This window comes from Aotus nancymaae, unplaced genomic scaffold, assembly GCF_030222135.1.
Source record: "Aotus nancymaae isolate 86718 unplaced genomic scaffold, 86718_ANA_hifiasm-v0.15.2.pri h1tg000032l_0, whole genome shotgun sequence".
NCBI lineage: Eukaryota > Metazoa > Chordata > Mammalia > Primates > Aotidae > Aotus > Aotus nancymaae.
The window spans coordinates 28,755,229-28,779,476 of record NW_026988445.1 but is presented as its reverse complement, the minus strand read 5'-3'; the positions used below and the strand labels follow the sequence as shown (position 1 = coordinate 28,779,476).

The following is a 24,248-nucleotide window of genomic DNA, read 5'->3' as shown; positions in this document are numbered from 1 at the left end:
CTTCCTTCTTAGAATACAGTTAACTCACTTCACCATCTCATATCTGCCCAGCACGGTGCACAGTGCTAGCAATACAATGATGAGTGAAAATAGACTGGGTCCCCATCCTTGGGGAGCTGCCTTTTTAGTGGGACATAATTGTTAATCAAATAATGAGAAAATAAATAAAAAATTACAACTGTGGTAAGAACTAAGAAGGAGAAATATACAATGCAATGAAAGCTTCTTAAAGCAGGACTTAGCCTGCTAAATGGATCAAGAAACACCTTCATGGGAAAAGGAGAATTATCTTAAAATCTGACGAATAAACAGAAGTGAAGTTGGTAACGTTAAGTGAGGGAGATGGGGGAGGAGGATTCCAGACAGAGGAAATGGCACGTGCAAAGGTCCTGCAATGCGAGAGAGCCTGGAGAAGGACAGGACTGAAAGAAAGTTGCTGGGTCTGGAGCTAAGAAAACATGAAGGTCATGATCCAAGATGAGACTGGAGAAGTAGGTAGGGACTAGATCATGCAGGGATCATGTAGGCCAAAACTCCTTAAGGAGTTTTAATTTTATAGAAAGAAACTTGAATGTTTCAAGCTACTAAAAGTAGCATTTTGAAAAGATTACTCTGGCTCCAGTGAGGAGAATCAGCTAGAAGAAAATTGGAGTGGATGAGGGGAGATTGGTTAGGAGTCTATTGCAGAGACAGTGGTAGCTTGGATTAGGGTGGAGGTGATGGGGTAAGAAGTGGATCCATTCAAGGATGATTTAGGGGATTAAATGAATGGGAGACAGTTGTAGTTTGGATGAGCTAGAGAGAAACAGAGAGAGAGAGAGAGAAATGAATGTAAATCCTTGGTTTCTTGGTTTTGGTTTTTGACTCCTAGGAGTTTGGCTCGCATAGTTGGAGGCACATTTCATGGGATAAATTGTACAGGGAACACGTGTTTGAGGAAACACTGGAAAACAGGGTCACCATGTTGTTCAACTCTAGAGGGTGCCATTCCCATCATAACCCTTGTGAATGGATTTTCTTGGATCTGTGCAAGGACAATCTATATGGCCATATGTCATTGCCCTAATGGATCAGTTTTAAGGTAGATTAAATAATGGGATAGAGGAGCATGTGATTAGATCATGAGTTCACTTTTGGACATGTCCAGTTTGACTAGTCTTTGAGCCATCTAAGAGAAGTTAAGTAGACAGTCAGATGTATGGCTCTGGACTGCTTTTGAGATATGATTTGGGAGTCCTGTGTATATAGATGCTAATTGAAGTCATGATTGTAGATGAGCTTGCCAGAGTGAGAAGCTCAGAGGACAGGACTGAGCGTCATGGGAGGTCAACATTTAAAGGCTGCTAAAGGAGGCTGAGGCCTTCTTACTAGGGAGAGAGGCAGTGGCTATAGAAGGCTGGGAAAACCCATCGTGTGATACAACAGCCAAAGGAAGAGTCAACACTGAAGAAAGATCAAATAAGATGAGGACTGAAAAGTATTAGCTCAGTGAAGGCCAAAGCTATTGTAATGAGAACTAACTGGTCGAGTGATGAGATGGAAACCAGACCGGAGGGACTGGAGAAAGAGGGCCAGACACAGGGAAATGGAGACTGTGAGTCTAGACAAACGCTTTGAGAAGTTCTGTCCTGCAAAGGAGGGACTTGAGGGTCGCTAACAACCTATAAGAAGGATCTGGTCAAGAGGGAAAGTTGAATATACAGAAGAGAGAAGGAATAATTGATTTGAAAGTTTCCTTAGCAAGTGGAAAGGAACAGGGTGCAAAGCATAGGTGGAAGAATTATATTTAAAAAGGAGGAATAATATTTCCTTTGTTGTAACAGGATGGGAAGAAGAGAGGATGCATACAGAGGTTAGTAGATTTTTATGTTTGCAATCAGGAATACAGGGCATTCCTGGCTGATGGCTTCGAATTTCTTTGTGAGGGTGGAAAGAAGCTCATCTTGATTATTAAGGAGAGCAGGTTTGAGGAGGAAACTAATTAGATACAATCTGAAATCATTGCTACAGACCATGCTGCTCAGGTGTAGTCACAGAGAAAGTAGGTAGGTGGGGATTTGCCAGCGGGAGGAACAAATCCCAGAGGCTGAGGGTGTGCTGGTAAGTGTTCTTGAAATAATGGACTTTGAAATGTAAGGAAATGCAAAGTAAAAAAAGAGATTGAAAGTACAGGTGGAGGTTCCAGTAAGGGTGAAGAGGGGTTGCCGTGGGTGATTAACAAGCCAGAAGGACAGGAGGTTGTGGTCAAAGAATGGGATGTCTGCATTGGCGCTTTAGGAAGCCGGAAGTTACAAGTAATGACAGTCTGGAAGGTGTGACTATGGGAGTGGGCGGCTGAAGTGCAGCAGAGGAGGGGTTCACCGAGGAGGTGGTAAGGCCATGATTTTGGTTGCTGGATGTGAACACCGATGGTGGGGCTTGACGTGGAGAGGAAGACCGTGCGATGGGGCCAGAGTTGTGAGTGAATGAAGCCGACTCCGCAGCGGACATAGCGATGAGGACAGACAGCTGGGGCCGCAGCAGATGCCGTGGGCCTCAGAGGGTCGGGGTGTGTTTTGCGTCTTTTGGTCTTGTTTGACAAGAACGAGGATAGATAATGATTTGGAATTGTTTGACAAGAACCAGGGTAAATAATAATTTAGAATTGATAAATAATGATTTGGAATTGGCCCCTGAGGTACATGGGAGGTATAAGAAAATAGAAAATGTAAGAAAATCCTCCACTTGAGAGAATTGGAGGCAAAGCAGTGTCTTCAGGGAGAGCCTGGTTTCACCTGAGCAGAGAGGGAGGGCTCAGAGGTTGAAGATCTAGGTGAGTTCGCTGGTTAAATGGTGGCAATTCCAGACAGCAGAATGGAAACTTTGGGAAAGTGGCGGAGTTGAGTGCTGAGCTAGGAGCAGGGAAGTACCGAGCTCTCTGCCTTCGACAAACTCATCTCTAGTCACGACTCAAGAAAAGGGCTCTGGGCCGGGGACAGTGGCCCACACCTGTAATCCCAGCATTTTGGGAGGCCAAGGTGGGTGGATTACGAGGACAGGAGATCGAGACCATCCTGGCCAACAAGGTGAAACCCCGTCTCTACTAAAATACAAAAATTAGCCGGGTGTGGTGGTGAGCACCTGTAGTCCCAGCTACTCGGGAGGCTGAGGCAGGGGAATCACCTGAACCACAGAGGCGGAGGTTGCAGTGAGCTGAGATCAGGCCACTGTACTCCAGCCTGATGACAGAGTGAGACTCCATCTCAAAATAAATAATAAATAAAAGAAAAAAGAAAAGGGTTCTGTTGCTAAGAAAATATCAACCAGCAGCCAGCCCTTGTCTGCCTCTGCTACCCTTCAGGGCCCAGGTGTTAACGGAGGCTAAGCTACAGTCATAACAAACAGACCGTCCTCTATGCTGTGCTCAGGTCCTGGCTGCTGCACTCTAGCTGCTGGCAGGTGACAGCGGGGGCAGGCAGATGAGACCCTCCTCCTTCGCTCTTTCTCCTCTCCTCCCTAACTTCACTTGACTCCCTCTTCTGCTGGTGGGTACTTGGGTGGGCAAACCTTAATATTCACCTAAATCAAACATACCAACCCAATGAGGAAGAAAAGTCACTACAAAAAGGTTATGCATGTTTCCCAGAGTTATTTAGAAACAACTCTTGACTTCATTTGCAGATTATTCACACTATTAACATTCCATTAGCACAAATCTCCAGAAGTCAGTAATATTTACAGCACGGCCATGAGTAACTTACTTGTTTTTTTATGCCCTTATTTAACATCTCCCCCGCAAAAAACCCAAAAAACAAAACCCAAACACCCAAATTCCAAACACCAGGCCCAAAATTGAGTAGCAAAGTCATCTGGGGTCCTGACTTTAGTATTATGACCTGTAACTCTGCTCTCCAAGGGAACTGGAGCTGAGTCCAGGGAAATGCCTTTACTGTTTCCTAAACACACCAGAATGAGGGTCTGTGGGTGAAAGCTGACCCAGGCTTAGAGCAGAGGGCACAGCCACTGTCCAATCCCTGTCACTGCATTCCACTGTCTGCCAAGTAGGAGGAGCTGGGACATGTTTGATAGGAAGACAGTGGCTGTTGAGTGGGATGGCACAAAAGAGGACCTTTGCTGCAGTAACAGTTCTTAGGAATTCCTTCCTGTTATATCCCTGTATATACACATACAATTTTAGGATGTCATATAGGGGGGCAGAAGCTCCAGGGCTTCAGGGAAACAGCAAGTTTCATTTGGGAAGACAGATTTCATAGATAGCCCCCCAAAATCTAAATATATTAAAACCACTGACTTTGCAGTGAACACTTCATACAAGTGTTTTTTTGTTTGTTTGTTTTAGGATTCATTTGCATTGTATACTGTATAATAGTATTTTTCATAATAAGATTTCAGCTGGGGACCCTGAAACGTGACTGCACAGGCTCTGCTTCTGGGAGACATGGGGAAGAGGTGCTTTCCCTTCTTAGCTGCCACTTGTATCTTCTAGAAATTCCCTAATTAAAGTCCAATTAGGCACTGCTCATTACCTGGGAATCAGTCCAAACGTTTCTATTGCAAATATAGCTGTTAGATTACAGAAACTGCAAATTAGAAAAATAATATTAAAGATTAAATTAAGTACAATATATTTTAAAACTCTCCCCATGTCCCTGTGGTAACAATCAAACCATATATAATCCTAGTTAAGGTGTCATTTTCTTGACAAAGGATAGAATGGATACATTTATATAACAACCGTGATTATTTTTCCATATGTACATCTCAGGCTTCTCTGAGATTCCTCAGGAGCTCTCTATCCTAACAGCCTTACATCATTTTGATAGTGGTTCCCAAGGCAACAGTAATAATGATATTAATAATAAGTAATGGCAGAAATAATAAAAACAGCTAACATTTATGAGCATTAATACTTACTGAAAATGAATAGTGGCAAGTGCAGGGCTCACACCTGTAATCCCAGCACTTTGGGAGGCTGAGGCGGGTGGATCACCTGAGGTCAGGAGTTTGAGACCAGCCTGGCCAACATGACAAAACCCCTTCTCTACTAAAAATAGAAAAATTAGCCGGGCATGGTGGCAGGCACCTGTAGCCCCAGCTACTTGGGAGGCTGAGGCAGGAGAATCTCTCAAACCTGGGAGGCGAAGGTTGCAGTGAGCCAAGATTGTGCCACTGCACTCCAGCCTGGGCAACAGAGTGAGACTCCATCTCAAAAAAAAAAAAAAGCAAGAAAATGAACACGAATTGAGCATTGCTATGTACCAGGCAGGATGCCAAATACTTACATGCATTAACTTAGTTGATCCTCACAGCAACCCTTCCTTTTAGATGAGGAAACTCAGATGAGGAAGCTCAGATAGGTTAAGCAAATTGAGAAAGTTTACACAGCTGTTAGTAGCAGAGGTGGGATTTGAATTCAGGTTTTTCTGACCCTGGTGCCTATCATGTTCACCTGACGCAGGCTAACTCCTTCAGGAAGCTGAGTTTTGGAGCTCAATATATAAAACGGTATTCTCATTTCTAATGTTACCAAATATCTCTCATTATTAAGTATATTGCTTGGAATGAGGCAGGATATAGCTGAGCAAACATTTATGACATGACTTCACCTACCTACATGTGGGAGAAGACAGAAGAAAGGAACCGATTTTTGTTATTTGTTATGTGCTCAGCAAAGTTAGAGATTTTTACCCAGATGCTTCATTTACTCTTCAGAGTACTGTAAAACAGGTGTCATCGACCCATTCTACAGATACAGAATGGCTCAAAAAGAGCAATTTTCTTTAGACTGAATAGCTAGTAGTGGTGAAACTGGGATTCAAACCAAACTATTATATCAACTTGTGGAATTGGCATGTAAATACAACCCACAAACAACAATACCAGATACTGTATTATAAATTCTAGGCCAGGCATGGTGGCTCACGCCTGTAATTCCAGCACTTTGGGAGGCCGAGGTGGGCAGATTGCCTGAGCTCAGGAATTTGAGACCAGCCTGGCTAACATGCTGAAACCCTGTCTCTACTAAAATACAAAAAATTAGCTGAGTGTGGTGGCCTGCACCTGTAGTCCCAGCTACTTGGGAGGCTGAGGCAGGAGAACTGCTTGAGATCGTGCCACCGCACTCCAGCCTAGGCGACAGAGTGGGACTCCAACTCCAAGTCCAACTCAAAAAAAAAAAAAAATCTAATGAGTGATGCAGTCACCTATCACAGGAATCAGGAATGTTCACAGCAAGGTAACTACCAAGGCCCAAGACTGATCACAGAGGCTTGTTTTGGGTCCTAAAGGTTGGAGTTTAAATAAGTAAGGATGAAGGTGAAGGCATTCCAGGTATAGGAAGAGATGAGCAAAGGTTTGGAATAGGAATGAATCTGGTGCATGCAGAGGAAAGTAGAGAGAGTTCTGCATGTGTGTGTGTGCACGTTTGCACGTTTGCACGTGTGCTCATGCCTGCGCAGGTGCCCTCCACAGGGCTTTAATGAAAGGTTTAGGAATTTTGACTTTACCCTTTTTATTTAAAGGAGTCATGATTGTTTTCGAACTTAATTCAATAGTGGTTTGTAAAGTGATTTGGAATAGAGAGATTGGATGTAAGTGGGCCATATAGAAAAATTATAAATAGTAGTAAACAACCCAGCTCTGTGATAATGAGGTCTAGACTTGGGTAGAGGTGACTGCGACTGAAAAGAGAGCCACGTTGATTTTTGATAGAATGAAATTGTGACGGAATCAGCACGGAATAAACGCAATTGGAACTTTACAGTTTCAAAGTTGTTAGGTGCAGTGTTGTCAAATGGACTGGGTGGGTTGATAGCACAGTTCGGGTATTCTGCATCCTTACTGATTTTCTCTCTACTTGTCCTATCGATTTCTAAGAGAGGAGTGTTGAAATCTCCAACTATAATTAGGAGTTTATCTGTTTCTCTGTTTAGTTCTATCTGTTTTTGTTTCATATATTTTGAAACTGTTTTAAAGGTAAATCCATGTTTAGGATTATTACACCTTCTTTATCACTATGCAATGTGTCTCTTTAGACCTTCCTTGCTCTGAATTCCACTTTATCTGGTATTAATATGGCCAATCTTGCTTTCTTTTGACTACTGTTAGCATGGTTTATCTTTTTTTATGCCCAGCTATATCACTCTTACTGAGGTGTTTACATTGCAAGCATAACCCAGTTCTTATCATGCTCCATCTCAACAAACACATTGTTTGCAGACAGATTTACATTCTACCAAGTTCTAGAGAGCAATACGAAAGTGAAACTCAGAAGAGGAAGAGTTACATAGAAAAATAACTGCAGGATTTTGCTAACTTATATAAGCAATACCCTAAGAATATGTATAGAAAAAAATGAATTCTGAGAGTGTTAGACCAAGGAAGTGCAAGCATAATTCTAGGTCACATTCAGTTGTTGACATGAATGCATTAAATGAAGTAGAGATGCCAGAAATTCTTTATTATAATGTATAGAAGTAAGTCTAAAGGCTCAGAGAAAGGGGAATACTGGAGTGAGTTTATCAGAGGTGAACCACTCATTCTCCCTGAGATAGGACCCATAAGATACTGCATTCACCATAGCACTGAGAACCACATCGGTGACAGAAACACCAAAGGTATCGATCCCAGAACACTTCCCAATAAACTTCCTGCATGCTAACCTTCATCTCAGAGTTTCCTTTCCAGGGAACCTGCAATGGCTAGAATAACTCAATTTAAATTATTTGGTTGAACTGTTCAGAAGACTGATGAGTTTTGGGGACTGATAGAATATCATCATGAGATTAATCAATAGTTGCTATCTCCCCCACCCAATGTAGTCTCATCAAAGAAGCAAATCAATACCACCACCAGCATCTGATACGCAGCCATTCATTTAGTAAATTGTTCCCTCCTCCCCACACCACTAACGTATGCATGTAAACCTTTAACAAACTGCTATTCAAACCTGAATGAGTTTTGAATTCCAGACACTTAAATATATTACACTGTACAGAAAACAGTAAAAGTTAAAAAGTACATATGATGCGGGAGCTTTCACCACCATCTCCAACACTCAGATATCTGCACAGCAAAGAACGTGAGCTTTGCTATCTGACTGACTGAGGCTCAAGCTTTGTTTAGCTACATTCTCTGCGGCCCTGGGCAAGAAACCCAACAGGCAGAAAGGATGAGAAGCAGCTCACTTTCACCTGGGGAATCCTGTAGTCCACCTTCCTTCTTGCTTCAGGACCACAGCCACTCTACGATTCTGCTGTCATGGAGTTTGTTTTTATCATCATATCATAGAACATCATGCTGGTCCATTATACTGATGATTATAATCAGTGTGTGTGTGTGTGTGTGTGTGTATATATATATATTTATATATATACTGCAGATATATTAGTAAGATAAAGGAGACACGGCCAAGCGTTGTGGCTCACATCTGTAATTCCAGCAGTTTGGGAGACTGAGGCAGGTGGACTGCTTGAGGTCAGGAGTTTGAGACCAGCCTGGCCAACATGGTGAAACCCCATCTCTATGAAAAATACAAAAATTAGCCAGGCCTGGTGGTACATGCCTGTAATCCCAGCTACTTGGGAGAGTGAGGCACAAGAATTGCTTGAGCCTGGGAGGTGGGGGTTGCACTGAGCTGAGATCATGCCACTGTACTCCAGCCTGGGCCGCAGACCGAGACGCTGTCTTGAAAAAGAAAAAAAGATAAAGGAGGCAAGACCAAGTGTGATGGCTCACACCTGTAATCCTATCACGCTGGGAGGACTGCTTGAGGCAAGGAGTTCAAGACCAGTCTGGGCAACATAGCAAGACTTCATCCCTAACCAAAAAAAAAGGGGGAGACAAATCCCATTAGTTGTGTGGTGCATACTACACCCTGAGAGTAAAAGACAAGTTCCTGCTTTTTATACTTCCTTCCACAAGAAAGGGATACATCTTTTTACGGCACACTTCGGATTTTGGAGGTAACATGTACCACACATAATTTGGATGTGCTTCTCCAGATATACAGAGAGACCTGAAAGTCAGGCAGAATGGGATCCAGGGTGAAGAGCCTGTTTAGATGGTCCAGGTGATGCAGACAGGGCTGAGATGTGGCTCTTACGACCTGACAGATCTAAAGGTGCTTGCTCTGTCTATGACAGATGAGGAAGCGGTATGACTGTAGATGCTCTGATGGGGAACATCAGCAGATGCCGCCACAGTTTTGAAGCAAATCCAAGTACCCTTGGGCAAGTAACAGTTTTCTTGAGAAACAGCTCATGGCTGGGGTATCAGCAGAAATTGAACTTTTGACCTCCAAACACCAAGTAACCATGAAACCTGGTTGCCTCTTATAACTGAGTGTTAATCTTATCTCTACCACCAGTAAGTCGGAAGTGCCCAAATGAACTGTCATTAGGTGCAAGCACAGAACTGGTCTTGGGATGCCTAAATGCACAAAGAAGTGCATGAATAGCAGACTCACAGCTCCCCTTTGCCTAGACATGGGGAGTTCTTCACTGACTATAAAGCAAAAAATAGGAGAAGCATTTACAGATTGCTCTGAATCCAGATGTGGACAGCTGTGGCACTACAGCTCCATTCAGATGTAGTCTTGAGGAACAGTGGGGAAGAAAAGGCCTCTGAGTATAAAAATCTTTAAGTGCTATATATTTTCCCACTTTTGCTAATAGGAGAGATGGGCTGAGGCCTAATCACGGGCAGAGGTAAATTTGTGGCTACATGGCCAGGACTTGGAAAAAACAAGGGTTGATGAGAAGAAATATTAGGGAAAAGTATGTAGATGAGATTCTTAGGATGAGACTAATATATCTGAATTTTTGGGTTATATGTGAATGTTTATCAAAAAGCCTTTACTAGAGAGGAAGCTCTTACTTTATCACCTGAACGCCATATGCTTATTCCCTTTCCCAGCTACTCGAATGCCTGCTTAATGGGCTTATAAACAATCTGGCTGTGGTGCCTAGGCTGGCCTCATAAGCATGGATTTCCCCTCACCTGGATACTACCACTACAAAATACCATAGAGTGGTCCCCCTTTATCCACAGAGGATAGTTCCAAGACCCCCAGGAGATGCTTGAAACCATGGGTAGTACCAGACCCTGCATATGACAGTGTTTTTCCTATACTACAAACCTATGATAAAGTTTAATTTATAAATGAGGCGTGGTAAGAGATGAACAATAACTAGGAATAAAACAGAACAATTATAACAATATGCCAGCATCACTGCTTTTGCACTTTGTGGCCATTACAAAGGAAAGTAAGGGTTACCTGAACACAGCAGTATTGCTTTAACGCTACACGGCTCTGATAACCTGGCTGGCTGTTAAGTAACTACCAGGCAGCTTGTGCACACAGCGCTGGTACACTACACAGAGAGATCATTCGCATCCCAGGCTGGACGAGGTGGGACAGTGCTAAATTCCATCACGTTGCTCTGAATGGCATACAATTTAAAATCTATGAATGGTTTACTTCTGGAATTTTCCATTTCATATTTTTGGACCACTGTTGATGGCAAGTAACTGAAATTACTGGAAAGCAAAACTGCGGATAAGGAGAAATAGCACGCAGGTACACCTTGCTGTATTGAGCTTCACTTTATCGTGCTTTGCAGATACTATGAATGGCACCAACAGACTTGCTCGATACAGGATTACCACAGACCTTCAATTTTTATGAACATCATGTGCTTACTTGATGTCTCTGTGTCACATTTTGGTAATTCTCACAATATTTTGATTATTTTTTATTTTATTTTTCAGATGGAGTCTCACTCTGTTGCCCAGGCTGGAGTGCAGTGGCATGATCTTGGCTTACTGTAATCAGCGCCTCCTGGGTTCAAGCGAGTCTCCTGCCCCAGCCTCCTAAGGAGCTGGGACTATAGGCACGTGTCACCATGCCTAGCTAATTTTTTGTATTTTTAGTAGAGACGAGGTTTCACTATATTAGCCAGGATGGTCTCCATCTCCCGATCTCATGATTCACCTGCCTCAGCCTCCCAAAGTGCTGGGATTACAGGTGTGAGCCACCGCGCCCGGCCTCAATTATTATTATTATTATTTTTAAACAGGGGCTTGTTCTGTCATCCAGGCTGGAGTACAGTGGCACAGTCACAGCTCACTGCAGCCTTGACCTTCTGGACTCAAGTGATCCTCCCCCTCAGCCTTCTGAGTAGCTAGGACTACAGATGCATGCCATCATGCCCGATAATATTTTTTAAAAATAATTGTTGCAGTGATGGGATCTCATGTTGCCAGGCGGGTCTTGAACACCTGGTCTCACTCAAGCTATCCTCTCACTCTGGCCTCCTAACATGCCAGCCTTTTCCATTATTACTATATCTGTTATACGATCTGTGGTCAGTGATCTCTGATGTTACTACGAAAGTGTCCTGGGGCACATGAACTGCGCCCATGTAAGACAGTGGACGTAATCAGTGTTATGCATGCTCTGAGGGCTCACTAACCCCAATCCCCATCTCTCCCCTCAGCCTCTCTACTCCCTGAGACACAGCAATATTGAAATTAGGCCAGTTAATAACCTTAAAATAGCCTCTATGTGTTCAAGTAAAAGGAAGAGGCACATGTCTCTCACTTTAAATCAAAAGCTAGAAATGATTAAATTGAGTGAGGAAGGCATATTGAAAGCTGAGACAGGCTGAGCGCGAGGCCTCTTGCACCAACAGTTAGCCACACTGTGAATGCAAAGTGTTTGAAGGAAAATGAAAAGTGCTACTGTAGTGAACACACGAATGGTGAGAAAGTGAAACAGCCTTATTACTGATACCGAGAAAGTTTGAATGGTCTGGACAGATTATCAAACCGGCTACAACATCCCTTAAACCAAAGCCTGATTTAGAGCAAGGCGCTAGCTGTCTTCAGTTCTAGGAAGGCTGAGAGAGGTGAAGAAGCTGCAGAAGGAAAGTCTGAAGCGAGGAGAGGTTGGTTTATGAAGCTTAGGGAAAGAAGCCATCTGCGTAACATGGCTGATGGAGAAGCTGCAGGAAGTGACCCGGAAGATCCAGCTGAGATGACTGATAAAGGTGGCTACACCGCTCAACAGACTTTTGGTGTGGATGAAGCAGCCTTCTATTGGAAGACGATGCCATCTAGGATTTTCTTTCTTTTTTTTTGAGACAGAATTTTGCTCTTGTTGCCTAGGCTGGAGTGCAATGGTGAGACCTTGGCTCACTGCAACCTGCACCTCCTGGGTTCGAGCGATTCTCCTGCCTGAGCCTCCCAAGTGGCTGGAATTACAGGTGCCTGCTACCACACCTGGCTAATTTTGTATTTTTGGTGGAGCTGGGGTTTTGCTATGTTGGTCAGGCTGGTCTCGAACTCCTAACCTCAGGTGACCACCCACCTTGGCCTCCCAAAGTGCTGTGATTACAAGCGTGAGCTATCACACCCAGCCTCATCTAGAACTTTCATAGCTAGAGAAGAGAAATCAGTACCTGGCTTCAAAACTTCAAAGGATAGGCTTTCTTGTTAGAGGCTTGATTCAGGCATGTATCCTTGCCGTCTTCCCTAAGGATTTTGCCCTTCGAAGCCTCGGGTTTTCTGATCTAATCTCTGTCTCTGCTCGGGCCCCCCGCTTGCTCCCCTTTCCCCTACGTGTTGCCTTGTGATTCAGGTCACCAGGGATACACAGATAACCCTAGGGAGGATAGAGTGTCTTTAGATAACTCCAATAGGATCTAATGAATTTGCACTTTTTTGGAATTTCTGGCCTACAAATAATTCCCTAGGTTTCCCACCAGTGTGGTCGTGCATTTAAACGGTGTATGCATGTTAAGTGTACTGTACAGGAAAGGTTTTCCCTGAACACTAAATCTGTCATATTGTAAGAAATTGAGGGCTATGTATATTTTTTAGTTTCTAGCCTGAATTGTAGCCTATAGAATTATGTTCTTTCACTTGTTAAAATTTTATATTTGGCTCACCACAGGATTATTGCCACTTACAGTGTTTCCGCAGGCACTGGAGGAGAACCTGTGTGCTCTGTAGCTATTGTAAGATGCGGCAGGTTCTCCCCACTCCCCACTCAATGTGCTTCTATTCCGAAGTGAATGAGAGATGGGAAATTTGAATCTTCCCTTTTCATAGTTGGTCTTAGTTCTGCTGAGCCTTTCACATGTGAACATCTTACACAGTAAATATGACTGTGGCGTTAACAGAGAAGCAGCACCCATTTTTACTACTACGTGGCTTAACATGTGGATCAAGTATTTCAAGTGGGACAAAACAGAAGAACTGGCGATCTGTTCAGATGTCGCTGGAACCACTGGCTCTGCTGGACTCACTGAGAGGTGCTATTTCAGTTTCCAGCGTGACACCTTTTATGGGAAATCAAAAGTAAGTTTGGCCACATACAATATTATCCTTACGTGCTGACTTTGGGTCTTAATTCCTAGATAAGCCAAGACTTCCTTTTACGTATCTCTTGACTTAAGTCAAGTTAATTAATAATTTTATTCACATTCCCCACTTGCTTATCTATTTTATGACTACTCGATCTACCAAATTCTGAGAAAGATATATTAAAGTCTCCTAATAAAATTGTGTTTTTGTCATATGCTTTCCCTGTTTCTAATACTTTTAGTCTCATGTATTGTCTGGCTTTTTGTTGGCTACATAAAATTCATGAATAGTTTATCTTCCTCATGGATTATACCTCGTATCACTATAAAATATCACTTTCTTAGTCCCATTTAAAGTCCCCTATTGTCAGTGTACCTGCAGGCAGCCTCTTACCTTCAGACTTTCTAGATGGGAATTAGGGATAATACTTGTTTCCCCATCCCCAAACCAGGAGAGCCATGTTAGTGTCCTCAAGTGGTTTTCTGAAGCCCCCTCTTCTTTTCTTTTCTCCAGGGGTAGGAAGGGAAAATGCACAGCATTCAGAAAACTCTCTTGGAAGCAATCCTCACTATTAGCCTTTCTTATGAACTCCCAGCCTTCTTTCCAAGCTGCCTTTGAATAGCTCAGAGGCTAATAGGAGAAATAACCAGTTTTGAGACATCCTCTTTTCAAATCCTGCATTGATAATCATGATTTTGAAACATGTTTGGGACCTGTTAGTGATGGACACCTTTAAATATCCTGTTTTACTGCATTTTTAAAAATTATTTTTTTCTTCATTTTTCTTTTATTTGAAGAACTCACTGCTCTGCCCCTTTCCTCATCCCCCCTAATTCCTTAACAGTGGGTATCTCCCAAAGCTCTTCCATTCTCTATTTAGAATCAGTCAGCTAACTTACGTATGCTCCTGGAATCACCATAGAAGATGATACATCTGTATTGTTAACTTTTTATCATCAGCTCTTCCTTCCCACTCCAGGCCCAAAGTCGAATTCTTAACTGTATATAGAATATCTTCACTTAGATATCTCATTGTCCCCTCAAATTCAAAGTCAGAACTCTTATCTCAATACCTCACCCAAAGAAAAACCACCCCATGACCTATTGTGGTCAAAGAAAATACCATTATTTTAATCACCTGGTCTAGAAAACATGAAACTCTATCGATTCCTTCTGTTTTTGCCTCATGAGATCGATATAATCTCTCGTCATTAGACTCTTTTCTCTTCTTTCCATTCTTACGGCCACTAGGCCTTCCTTTGACCTCCTTCCTTGTTAACGTCACCCTTCTTTATCCATGTAGAGTTTATTTTTCTTCTGTGCCATTCTTTGTGCTATTCTCAGACTGATTTCCCTAGAACTATGCTTCCATCACACCACTTCCCTAGTGAAGACACTAGCGAAAGTCTCCAGGACATGGGCTGAAACTTTCTTAAACATTATGAATTGCCTTAAGTGTGTCTCTCTCCTTTGTTTTCTACCTTCCTCATTCAGGGCACTTTCTGCCTTCCTTTGCGCCACCACAAGCCATAACCATATGCTAACATTTGGCTAACATTGAGCTCCATTCCGTTATTAGTGTGATTTCTTTCACTGGAAGCGTCTGTTCCAGTCTTCTGGCAATGTAAATTCTGCTGATGTTCTGTGTTCTCCAGAAAGTTTTCTTTTACTGCTCAAAATAGTACTTATCTTTCCCATGTCTGAATTACTATTGTGCATGTCAATGATGCAAATAATTATATTTGAAAAACATCTCCTGTATCTTGCTCGGATTTAACTTTTCTTGGCTTTGATGTGTACCCCGCCCCCGACTCCTCCTTCTCCAGGCAGCTTAATTGTAAGTACCTTGAAGGGCGAGACTGTGCTTATATTTGGATCTTTCATGGCAGCTGAACACAGGAAAGTCCTCAGAATGTAATTGTAAATTGATTAATTAACACTTAACATAAAATATTCTACCCACATAGAATGTTTCATGTGATTGCTATAAAATGAAAAAGCAAATATGTAAATAACAAGAATAACAATGATTGAATGCATAGTAGGCATCAAATAAATAAAAATTTCATTTTGAAGAAACAATGCTAAAACTATTACAATAACACATATATTCACCTATAGTTTGGATCCAGGATCTTCACACGAAATACATACATTCCAGAATGGCCTATGGGCCAAAATATATGGTTCTTATTAGAACTGTTGATAATCTCGTATGGTTGATTTAAGTCTCCTGGTTTTCCAATGCCATAAGAAAAACAGTGTTTATAGTTCTGAACAAGAAACAAAGACAAAAATCTTAAGGTCATTTTATGACTTTGATAAGCAAAATTATAGTCTCATTTATCTTGAAAAATTATTTAGAGATGTAATGGCTTTTCCCTTCTATTTTACCATTGCAGTGCTCTATAGCACTTTAAGAGCTCTACTGGGTTAAAATTTAATAAAAAATGAAGCTTAGTGAAAGCAAATGTTGTATTTATAAACAATTAAATTAGAGTGTTGATAATATGTAAGCATATTATTTTCCTAAATCAACAAAATACAAAATCCTCCAAAGATGCTTAACTGGGGATAGAAACAATTTTGATCATAAGGTACAGAAACAACAGTCAAGATGGTGTGCCCTTGGGCTTTCATCTTCCCCTCGGATTTTCATGTATCCCCGTTACCATTACTGTATCTTCCTATGGGTCTCAAGGTACAAAATGTCTCTTGCCTGCCTTTTTGAAAACACAGATGAAACAAGCCTGTATTTTAAAAAGCTACTTCGTTAAAACAAGTAAACTGAAAGAAAATCACTGTTAAAACTTGCAGATATCTGATCCTATTATTACGTGGCATTGCTTTTGGGTTCTTTTAGATCCTGTATGTTTTCACGCCCTACGTAAAGGACTCTTCCTCTACCATTCTTGATCTCTGAAAGCTTCTCATCTGCAGGAAACAAGAAGCCTTGTGAGGCGATTACTTTGGATGTATCTGAGCTTTTGTCTATCAGCATCCTTCAAGGTTGCTATGGTCTGAATGCATCCCTCAAAGTTCATGTGCTGGAAACTTGGTCCCAAAAGTTGAGATGGGAAGTGAGGTCTAATGGGTCCCATCAGGTGTTTGGATCACAGGGGCACTACTTTCATGAATGAGTTAATGCCGTTATCACGGAGTGGGTTCCTTAGAAAAGGATGAGTTCTGTCCCTCTTGCTTGCCCTCTCACTCACCCTCACCCTCTCTCCCCTTTTGCCTTCTGCCATCTGATGATGCAGCAGGAAGGCCCTCACCAGGTGCCAGCCCCTTGATCTTGGGACTTCCCACCATCCAGAATTATGAACCAATAAATTTCTGTTTATTATAGATTACCCAGCCTCTGGCATTCTGTTATAGCAGCACAAAATGCACTAAGACAATGGTATTTATCTTTTCCCTACATATCTTGAAGTATTTCTTTTTCATGAACAACTTCCCAGTCAATAGAACTTTGCGATCAATCAGCTCTTGCATAGTCTCAAAGACACTTCCTCATGGCAACTCCATGTACAAAAATGTTATCATGACTAGATGGTGATAATTACAAGTTCTAGAGGGAAGCTTATTGCTTAAGCTTATTACTGGGCCTATATCTTCAGTCTGACACACAGTAGTCAAGATATATTTGTTGAATTAATGTGTTTTTTGTTTTGTTTTGTTTTTAGGGAGGGGGTCTCACTCTGTCACCCGGGCTGGAGTTCAGTGGCATGATCTAGCTTACTGAAGCTTCCACCTCTTAGGTTCAAGCCATCTTCCTGCCTCAGCCTCCAAAGAGGCTGGGACTACAGGAATGTGCCACCATGCCTGGCTAAGTTTCACTTTTTTGTTTTGAGGCAGAGTCGCTCTGTCGCCAGGCTGGAGTGCAGTGGTGTGATCCCGGCTCACTGCAGCTTCCACCTTTTGGGATCAAGCAATTCTCCTGCCTCAACCTCACAAGTAGCTGGGACTACAGGTGTGCACCACCATGCCCAGCTAATTTTTGCATGGTTAGTAGAGATGGGATTTCATCATGTTGGCCAGGATGGTCTCGATCTTTTGACCTCATGATCTGCCTGCTTCGGCCTCCCAAAGAGCTGGGATTACAGGTGAGCCACCGCACCTAGGCTTTTTTTTTTTTTTTTTTCTGAGATGGGTTCTCACTATGTTGCCCAGATTTATTTCAAACTCCTGGACTTAATCCTTCCACCTCAGCCTCTGAAAGTGCTGGAATTACAGGTATGCGCCATGACACCTGGCCTGAAATTTTTGCAAGCTGTTTTATTCAGATGCATGGTACAATTCTGATTGTGCCTGCTGTTACTTTCCTGGATATCATGAAATGTGAGGATACAGACATATCTGACATACTATTACTTCCATTCCAATAATCAATTACAGTCATGTGCTGCATAGCAATGTTTTGGTCACTGATAGAACACATATACAATAGTGGTCCCATAAGATTACGACAGAGCTGAAAAATCCCTGTTGCACAAATACTTACCATTTCCTTACATTATTTGGTATAGTAACATGCCGTACATGTTTGCAGCCTAGAAGCAATCGGCTATATCATATGGCCTCGTTATATAGTAGGCTATACCATCTACCTTTGTGGAAGCACACTCTGTGATGTTTGCATAATGACAAAATAGCCTAACAAAGCATCTCTCAGAACATATTCCCATTGTTAAGTGATGCATGACTGTACTCTTCATTTTAAGTATCACCTTTTCCTGAGAGCAATGTTTGTGGATATTTGTCTTTTTTTTTTTGTCTGCCCAGAGTCCATTATCATTTTTAATAGAACTCTGGTTCCTCTTGGAAATCATGAGAATGAGGGTAATTCCAAGTCTCCACCTTTCATTCCAAAAGCTGACAGGCACAGATTCTTTTGCTCCCTACCCCAGGACATAGCTGGGGCAGTAGTAGGGCAGCTCTGCCAACCCAGGTTCTCTCCTAGGAGTGCGAATGAATGATGAGGGATGCGACAATGACAGCAGTGTTTAGAGGTCCTTCATCAGAGTGGCCGTGCCCCAGCCAGGGTGAAGGAGAATCGTTTGAGTAATAAAATTTTAGGCTAAAATGTGTTCCAGATAAAAATGTAACACGTTACATAACTGAGTTAGGAGTAACGTGTAGGCCATCAAGATGAGGAGGAGTTTTACATGCATATATTACATAGTAAAAATGAAAATAAAAAATGATTTTCAAAATAAGAAAGAAGATTAGGAGGAGAAGGTGGCTTACCATTTATATTCTGGTAACCACAGGTATGAGTTGAGCCAAAAACACAGTCTGACTAAATGGAGCAGAAGGCCCACTTGCTACTCAGCTGTGGGTACACCCTGCCTGGTTGCCTTGGCTATGGGTTCCTTCCTCATGTCAGCGGTACTGGGATGCGAAAGACCAAGGAAGTACATAGTAATCAGGGACAGAGAACAACACATATGTTCCAGCTCTACTTTGACAGACTTCTGGGAAAAGTGTGGAAGATATTTGTATAGAAAGTAAAGGATGAGATCATAAGACGAACAGAATTTTGTTGTACATGGTGTTGTATTGACCTGTACTGTCAAGGAATTTTCATATAACACAGGCTTGTCATATCTCCTTTGGCTTTAGTTAGCATCACTGTAAAGACTCTTAATGTTTTGTCTGCCCATGTTGCCATACTTGCCCTGTCTGGTGGCAGTCTTTCAGGGAAGGAAGCCCCAAGAAAGCAGGGGAGGGACTCCACAGCTTGAGTCACGTGCTCTAGAAACACAGCTTGAACAACCTGTGCCGAGCTGAGGAGGCTTTCCCTGTGTGTTAGTTTGTTTTCTGTTGCTTATAACAGAATACCTGAAATGGAGTAATTCGTGAGGAAAACGAATTCATTCCTTTCCAAGGAGGCTGAGAAGTCCAAGGTCGAAGGGTGGCATCTGGTGAGGGCCATCTTGCTGGTAGGGACTCTGCAGAGTCCCAAAGTGTCACAGGGCATCACAGGGCAAGGGGGCAGAGCATGATAGCTCGGGTCTCTCTTCCTGTTCTTATAAAGCTGCCAGTCCCGCTCCCATGAAACCCATGAATCCATTATCCCATGAATCCATTAATCTATGAATGGATTAATCCACTTATGAGGGCTCTGCCTTCATGATCCAATCACCACTGAAAGGCTCCCCCTCTCAATGCTGTCGAATTGGAGATGGAATTTTAACATGAGTTTAATTGGGAACGCACGTCGTATAGTCTAAATGTTCAGAAACTGTGTATATCATTACAACGAAGCATTGCTAGTAAAGACTTAATAGCCTTGTATCATTATATATTTTTGTATATAGACAGGCAGGACTATTTACACTGTTTCCTATTTAGTTATTTCTTAATATGAATGATGGTATCTATTGAGTCTTGCTCTTTTTTTCTGTGTCACTGCCAGAAAGATAGCACTCACTGCTGGTACTTCCTATTACGTTATTAAATTCCCCTCCCCTGCCATTATTGTCTTCTCCCCCTTCTTTTTTCATGTGAAAGTCAACTTGATCAAATCACCCAGTCTCTTAGGAAACAAATCTCCTGGCCAGGCATGGTGGCTCACGCCTGTAAATCCCAGAACTTTGGGAGGCCGAAGTAGGTGGATCACCTGAGGTCAGGAGTTGGAGACCAGCCTGACCAACATGGTGAAACCCCGTCTCTACCAATAATACAAAATTAGCTGGGTGAGGCAGCGAGTGCCTGTAATCCCAGCTACTTGGGATGCCAAGGCAGGAGAATCGCTTGAACCCAGGAGGCGGAGGTTGCAGTTAGCCGGGATAGCCTCACTGGACTCCAGCCTGGGCAACAAGAGCGAAACTCCGTCACAAAACAAAACGAAACAAAACAAAACAAAAAAACAACAACTCCCCTAGCCTCATGCATGATACTCAATTTTTAGCCAAGGACTTCTCAATCTAGTATTTTCAGCCACGTCAAGAAACTCAAATCCAATTCTGTATCATATGGATGCAGACAACCACTCAGTATCCACATTCTCCCTCTCCTTCTCAATCTCCAACCTTAACAGAAGAACCTGTGAAAATGCCACTTTAGCTTATGAACCCTTCAGTTTTTTCCCGAAGAATTTACAGGCCCCAGAGCTACTTCCCTGATTGTTTAAAAATGTAGGCGTCATTCATTCTTGTAGAGTCAGAAGGACTATGTAGCAATCAGTGTAGCTCCAAGAACTGAAAGGCTTTCTATTTCATTTCAGGTGTATGTTTCAGGGAGAAAGCTGCCCTGATTGCCATGTTAAGACATAGTGTAGCCTTATTCATGAGGGCATACCTAGTCTTTGTGGGTACCTGCTTTCTATTATATTCAGACTTCAGACTGAATTCACCCTTTCAGTGGCGAGCTTTATGTTTCTCATGTAGTAGAATCGAACATTTAGGGCCTGGCGTGGGCACTCCAGAGTCTTTCTAGACTGTATGCTACTGTTTCAATTGTTCTTAAATGTGGTCCCCAGATCAGCAGTATCAGTAGCATTGAGGTGCAAATTTTTCGGCCCCATCCAAGATCTGCTGAATTAGACTCTGGGAGTGGGACCCAGCAATCTATTTTAACAAGTTCTCTTGGTGGTTTTGATGTATGCTGGAGTTTGAGAACCATTGTACCATATCATACCGATTGAACCAAGAATCTTAGAATATTTAGGTACCTTTTGTAAGATTTGGGGATATCATCCTCACCTATCATTCACACCTATTCCTAACTCCAGACCCTTGGATGCCCTTCAACAAAAAGTCAGGAGGGTAAGTTTTGTTTTAACTGATTTAATTCCTTATGATTTTAATGTTTTAATTTTTTTTTTTTTTGAGACAAGTTCTCACCATGTCACCCCTGCTGGAATGCAAAGGCCTGATCAGGGCTCACTGCAACCTCAACCACCTGGGCTCAAGTGCTCCTCCCACCTCAGCTTCCTGAGTAGCTAGGACTCCGGGCATGCACCACCTTGCCCAGCTAATTTTTTTGTTTTGTAATTTTTGTAGAGATGGGTGTCTTACCATGTTGCCCAGGCTGGTCTTGAACTCCTGGGCTCAAACAATCCATCCGCTTTGGCCTCCCAAAGTGCTGGGATTACAGGCATGAACCACCATGCCTGGCCCCCTTATGATTTTTAAATACTAGAAAATTACTCTTTATAATAGGTATATCATGTATAATTAATTAATTTAGTCCACAAATATTTATTGAGCACCTACAATAGATCAGATGCAGAGAACAAAACAAAATTTGCTTTCCTCATGGAGCTTACATTCTAGTAAGGGAGCTAGATAATAAATAAGATTTTAAAAGTAGGCTATGTAATGTGTCATATAGTTATAAATGCTAATGATATTAAATAAAGTAGAGGAGGGAGGCTGGGCACGGTGGCTCATGTCTGTAATCCCGGCACTTTGGGAGGCTGAGGCGGGTGAATCACTTGAGGTCAGGAGTTTGAAACCAGCCTGGCCAACATGGTGAAACCCCCATCTCTACTAAAAATACAAAAATTAGCTGGAGGCGGTGGCACATGCCTGTAGTCCCAGCTACTCGGGAGGCTGAGGCAGGAGAATTGCTTGAACATGGGAGGTGGAGGTTGCAGTGAGCTGAGATTGTGCCACTGCACTCTGTCTCAAAAAAAAAAAAAGAAAGAAAGAAAAGAAAAGAAAGAAAATAGGGAGGGGAGAGATGGACTTTCATGAAAGTGATGATTAAATTTTTCCATATGGTGCCAGGGAAATCCTCATTGATGACCTGATTTTTCAGTAAAATGTGAAGAAGCCAGGGAGCTAGGTAGTCTTTACAAAGACTCACTCTTGATGTTTTTACATGTTTAACAGATATTTAGTAATCCGAAAACACATATTTACAGCAGTGAAAATTCAAATAGAATCAACAAAAGATCAAACAGAAATTAAGATGAAGCATTTAAAAAATACTATGATACCATTCAATATAAAAATAGGATTTGATTTACCAAAACAAATTTAAATCCAAAGTATTTCTATCAAGTTTTTGTTAATAGCAAAATGCCAGATTAGTTATTCAAAACCAACAATCTGCAAGGTAACGTTTCTCTTACCTCAGGTCCCCAGACTTCTTCTAACGGGAGGTGCTTGTTAAGTTTAATCATTGACTTCCATGTCTGTGCTGTATGTAAACAACCGCTCTGTGGAAGTATTGCATATATATGTGGGTAGGTAGAAGTTTTCATATCAACTTATTCCTAAATATTTAATGTTTTATGCTATCGAACATTTTGTATTTTTAAAACTTTCATTATTTAAATGTTTGCTGGTATACAGAGGAATAACTGACAACTGATTTTTGTATGTTGATCTTGTGTCTAGAGAATTGGTTTTGAGACAGTCTCACTCTGTTGCACAGGCTGCAATGCTGTGATGATCACAGCTCACTGCAGCCTCGAGCTCCTGGGCTCAAGTGTTCCTCCTGCATCAGCCTCTTAAGTACCTAGGACTACAGACGTGTGCCAGCATGCTTGACTAATTTTTAATTTTTGTAGAGATGGAGACTTGCCATGTTGCCAAGGCTGGCCTCGAACTCCTGGCCTCAAGCCACCTTCCTGTCTCAGCCTCCCAAAGTGTTGGGATTACAGGCATGAGCCACCGTGCCTGGCTGAGAAAATTTCTTAAACTCACTTAGTAATTCTAATTGTTTCATGTGAACAGTTGTGTCATCTGTCAATATGACAGTTTTATGTTTTTCTTTCCCATCCTTATACCTTTTGTTTTTATTATATTTTTATTTATAACGAAGATCTTCAGGAATCATGTTGTATAGAAGTGGTGATAACACCTGAGTTCAGGAGTTTGAGACCAGCCTGGCCAACACAGTGAAAACGGTCTCTACTAAAAATAGAAAAATTATCTGGGTGTGGTGGCATGCGCCTGTAATCCCAGCTACTTGGGAGGCTGAGGCAGGAGAATCACATGAACCTGGGATGCAGAGGCTGCAGTGAGCTGAGATCACACCGCTGCACTCCAGCCTGGGCAACAGGCGAGACTCCAGCTCAAAAAAAAAAAAAAAAAAAAAAGTGGCGATAACAGCCACCCTTGTTTTGCTCCTGATTTCAAAGTGAAAGTATTCACATTTTTACCATTAAATATAATATTTGCTATAATTTTTTGTATCTATATTTCATTAGGTGAAAGATGTTTCTATTTGTAATTTTCCAAGATTTATTTATTTATTTATTTGTTCAGAGATGGAGTCTTGCTCTGTTGCCCAGGCTGGAGTGCAGTGGCGCTATCTTGGCTCACCGCACCCTCCACTTCCTGGGTTCAAGCAATTCTTCTGCCTCAGCCTCCCAAGTAGCTGAGACTACAGGGGTGTGCTACCACACCCAGCTAATTTTTGTATTTTTAGTAGAGACAGGGTTTCACCATGTTGGCCAGGCTGGTCTCGGAGTCACCTCAAATGATTGCCTGCCTTGGCCTCCCAAAGGGCTATAATTTTTTTTCTGGAAGTGATCAGTTCCAAGATAGGAATTGAGCAACAGATACAGGCATGGATAAAGCAGAAAATGGGTGTTTAAAGTTGCCCTAACAGCAAGCAGAAACAATACTGGGGAAAATGAAATACAGATAGAGCTACAGAGAAATAGATATTGGCAAGATGGTGGCGGAGAACTGAATTACGGAGCTCGAGCTGGATAGGAAGGGAAGGGAAGAAACATGAGAGTGAGCGAGAAGGAGAAAGCAGAAGGTTCAGTACAGCAGACGTCCAGGTTGTATGAGAGAAAGTGGGAGACTGGAGTAGTGTGAATAACAGTGAGAGAGCTACAAAACTGGGGGTTGAGGCAGAGGAGGAACTGTTTGAACTGAAATGCAATTTTTTTTTTTTTGAGACAGATCTTG

At 42.2% G+C, this 24,248-nt stretch overlaps 1 protein-coding gene across 1 annotated transcript in view; it reads right to left on the bottom strand.

Moving 5' to 3' along the window:
* CATSPERE (catsper channel auxiliary subunit epsilon) overlaps window positions 1–24,248 on the bottom strand; it is a 180,123-nt gene that overhangs the window by 2,891 nt on the left and 152,984 nt on the right. The window contains exons 19-21 of the mRNA XM_064383670.1: window positions 22,454–22,540; window positions 15,484–15,641; window positions 4,527–4,580 (exon numbers count right to left, since the gene is read on the bottom strand). Coding sequence (XP_064239740.1) covers window positions 4,527–4,580; window positions 15,484–15,641; window positions 22,454–22,540 — 299 coding nt within the window. The remainder of the gene's footprint in view (window positions 1–4,526; window positions 4,581–15,483; window positions 15,642–22,453; window positions 22,541–24,248) is intronic.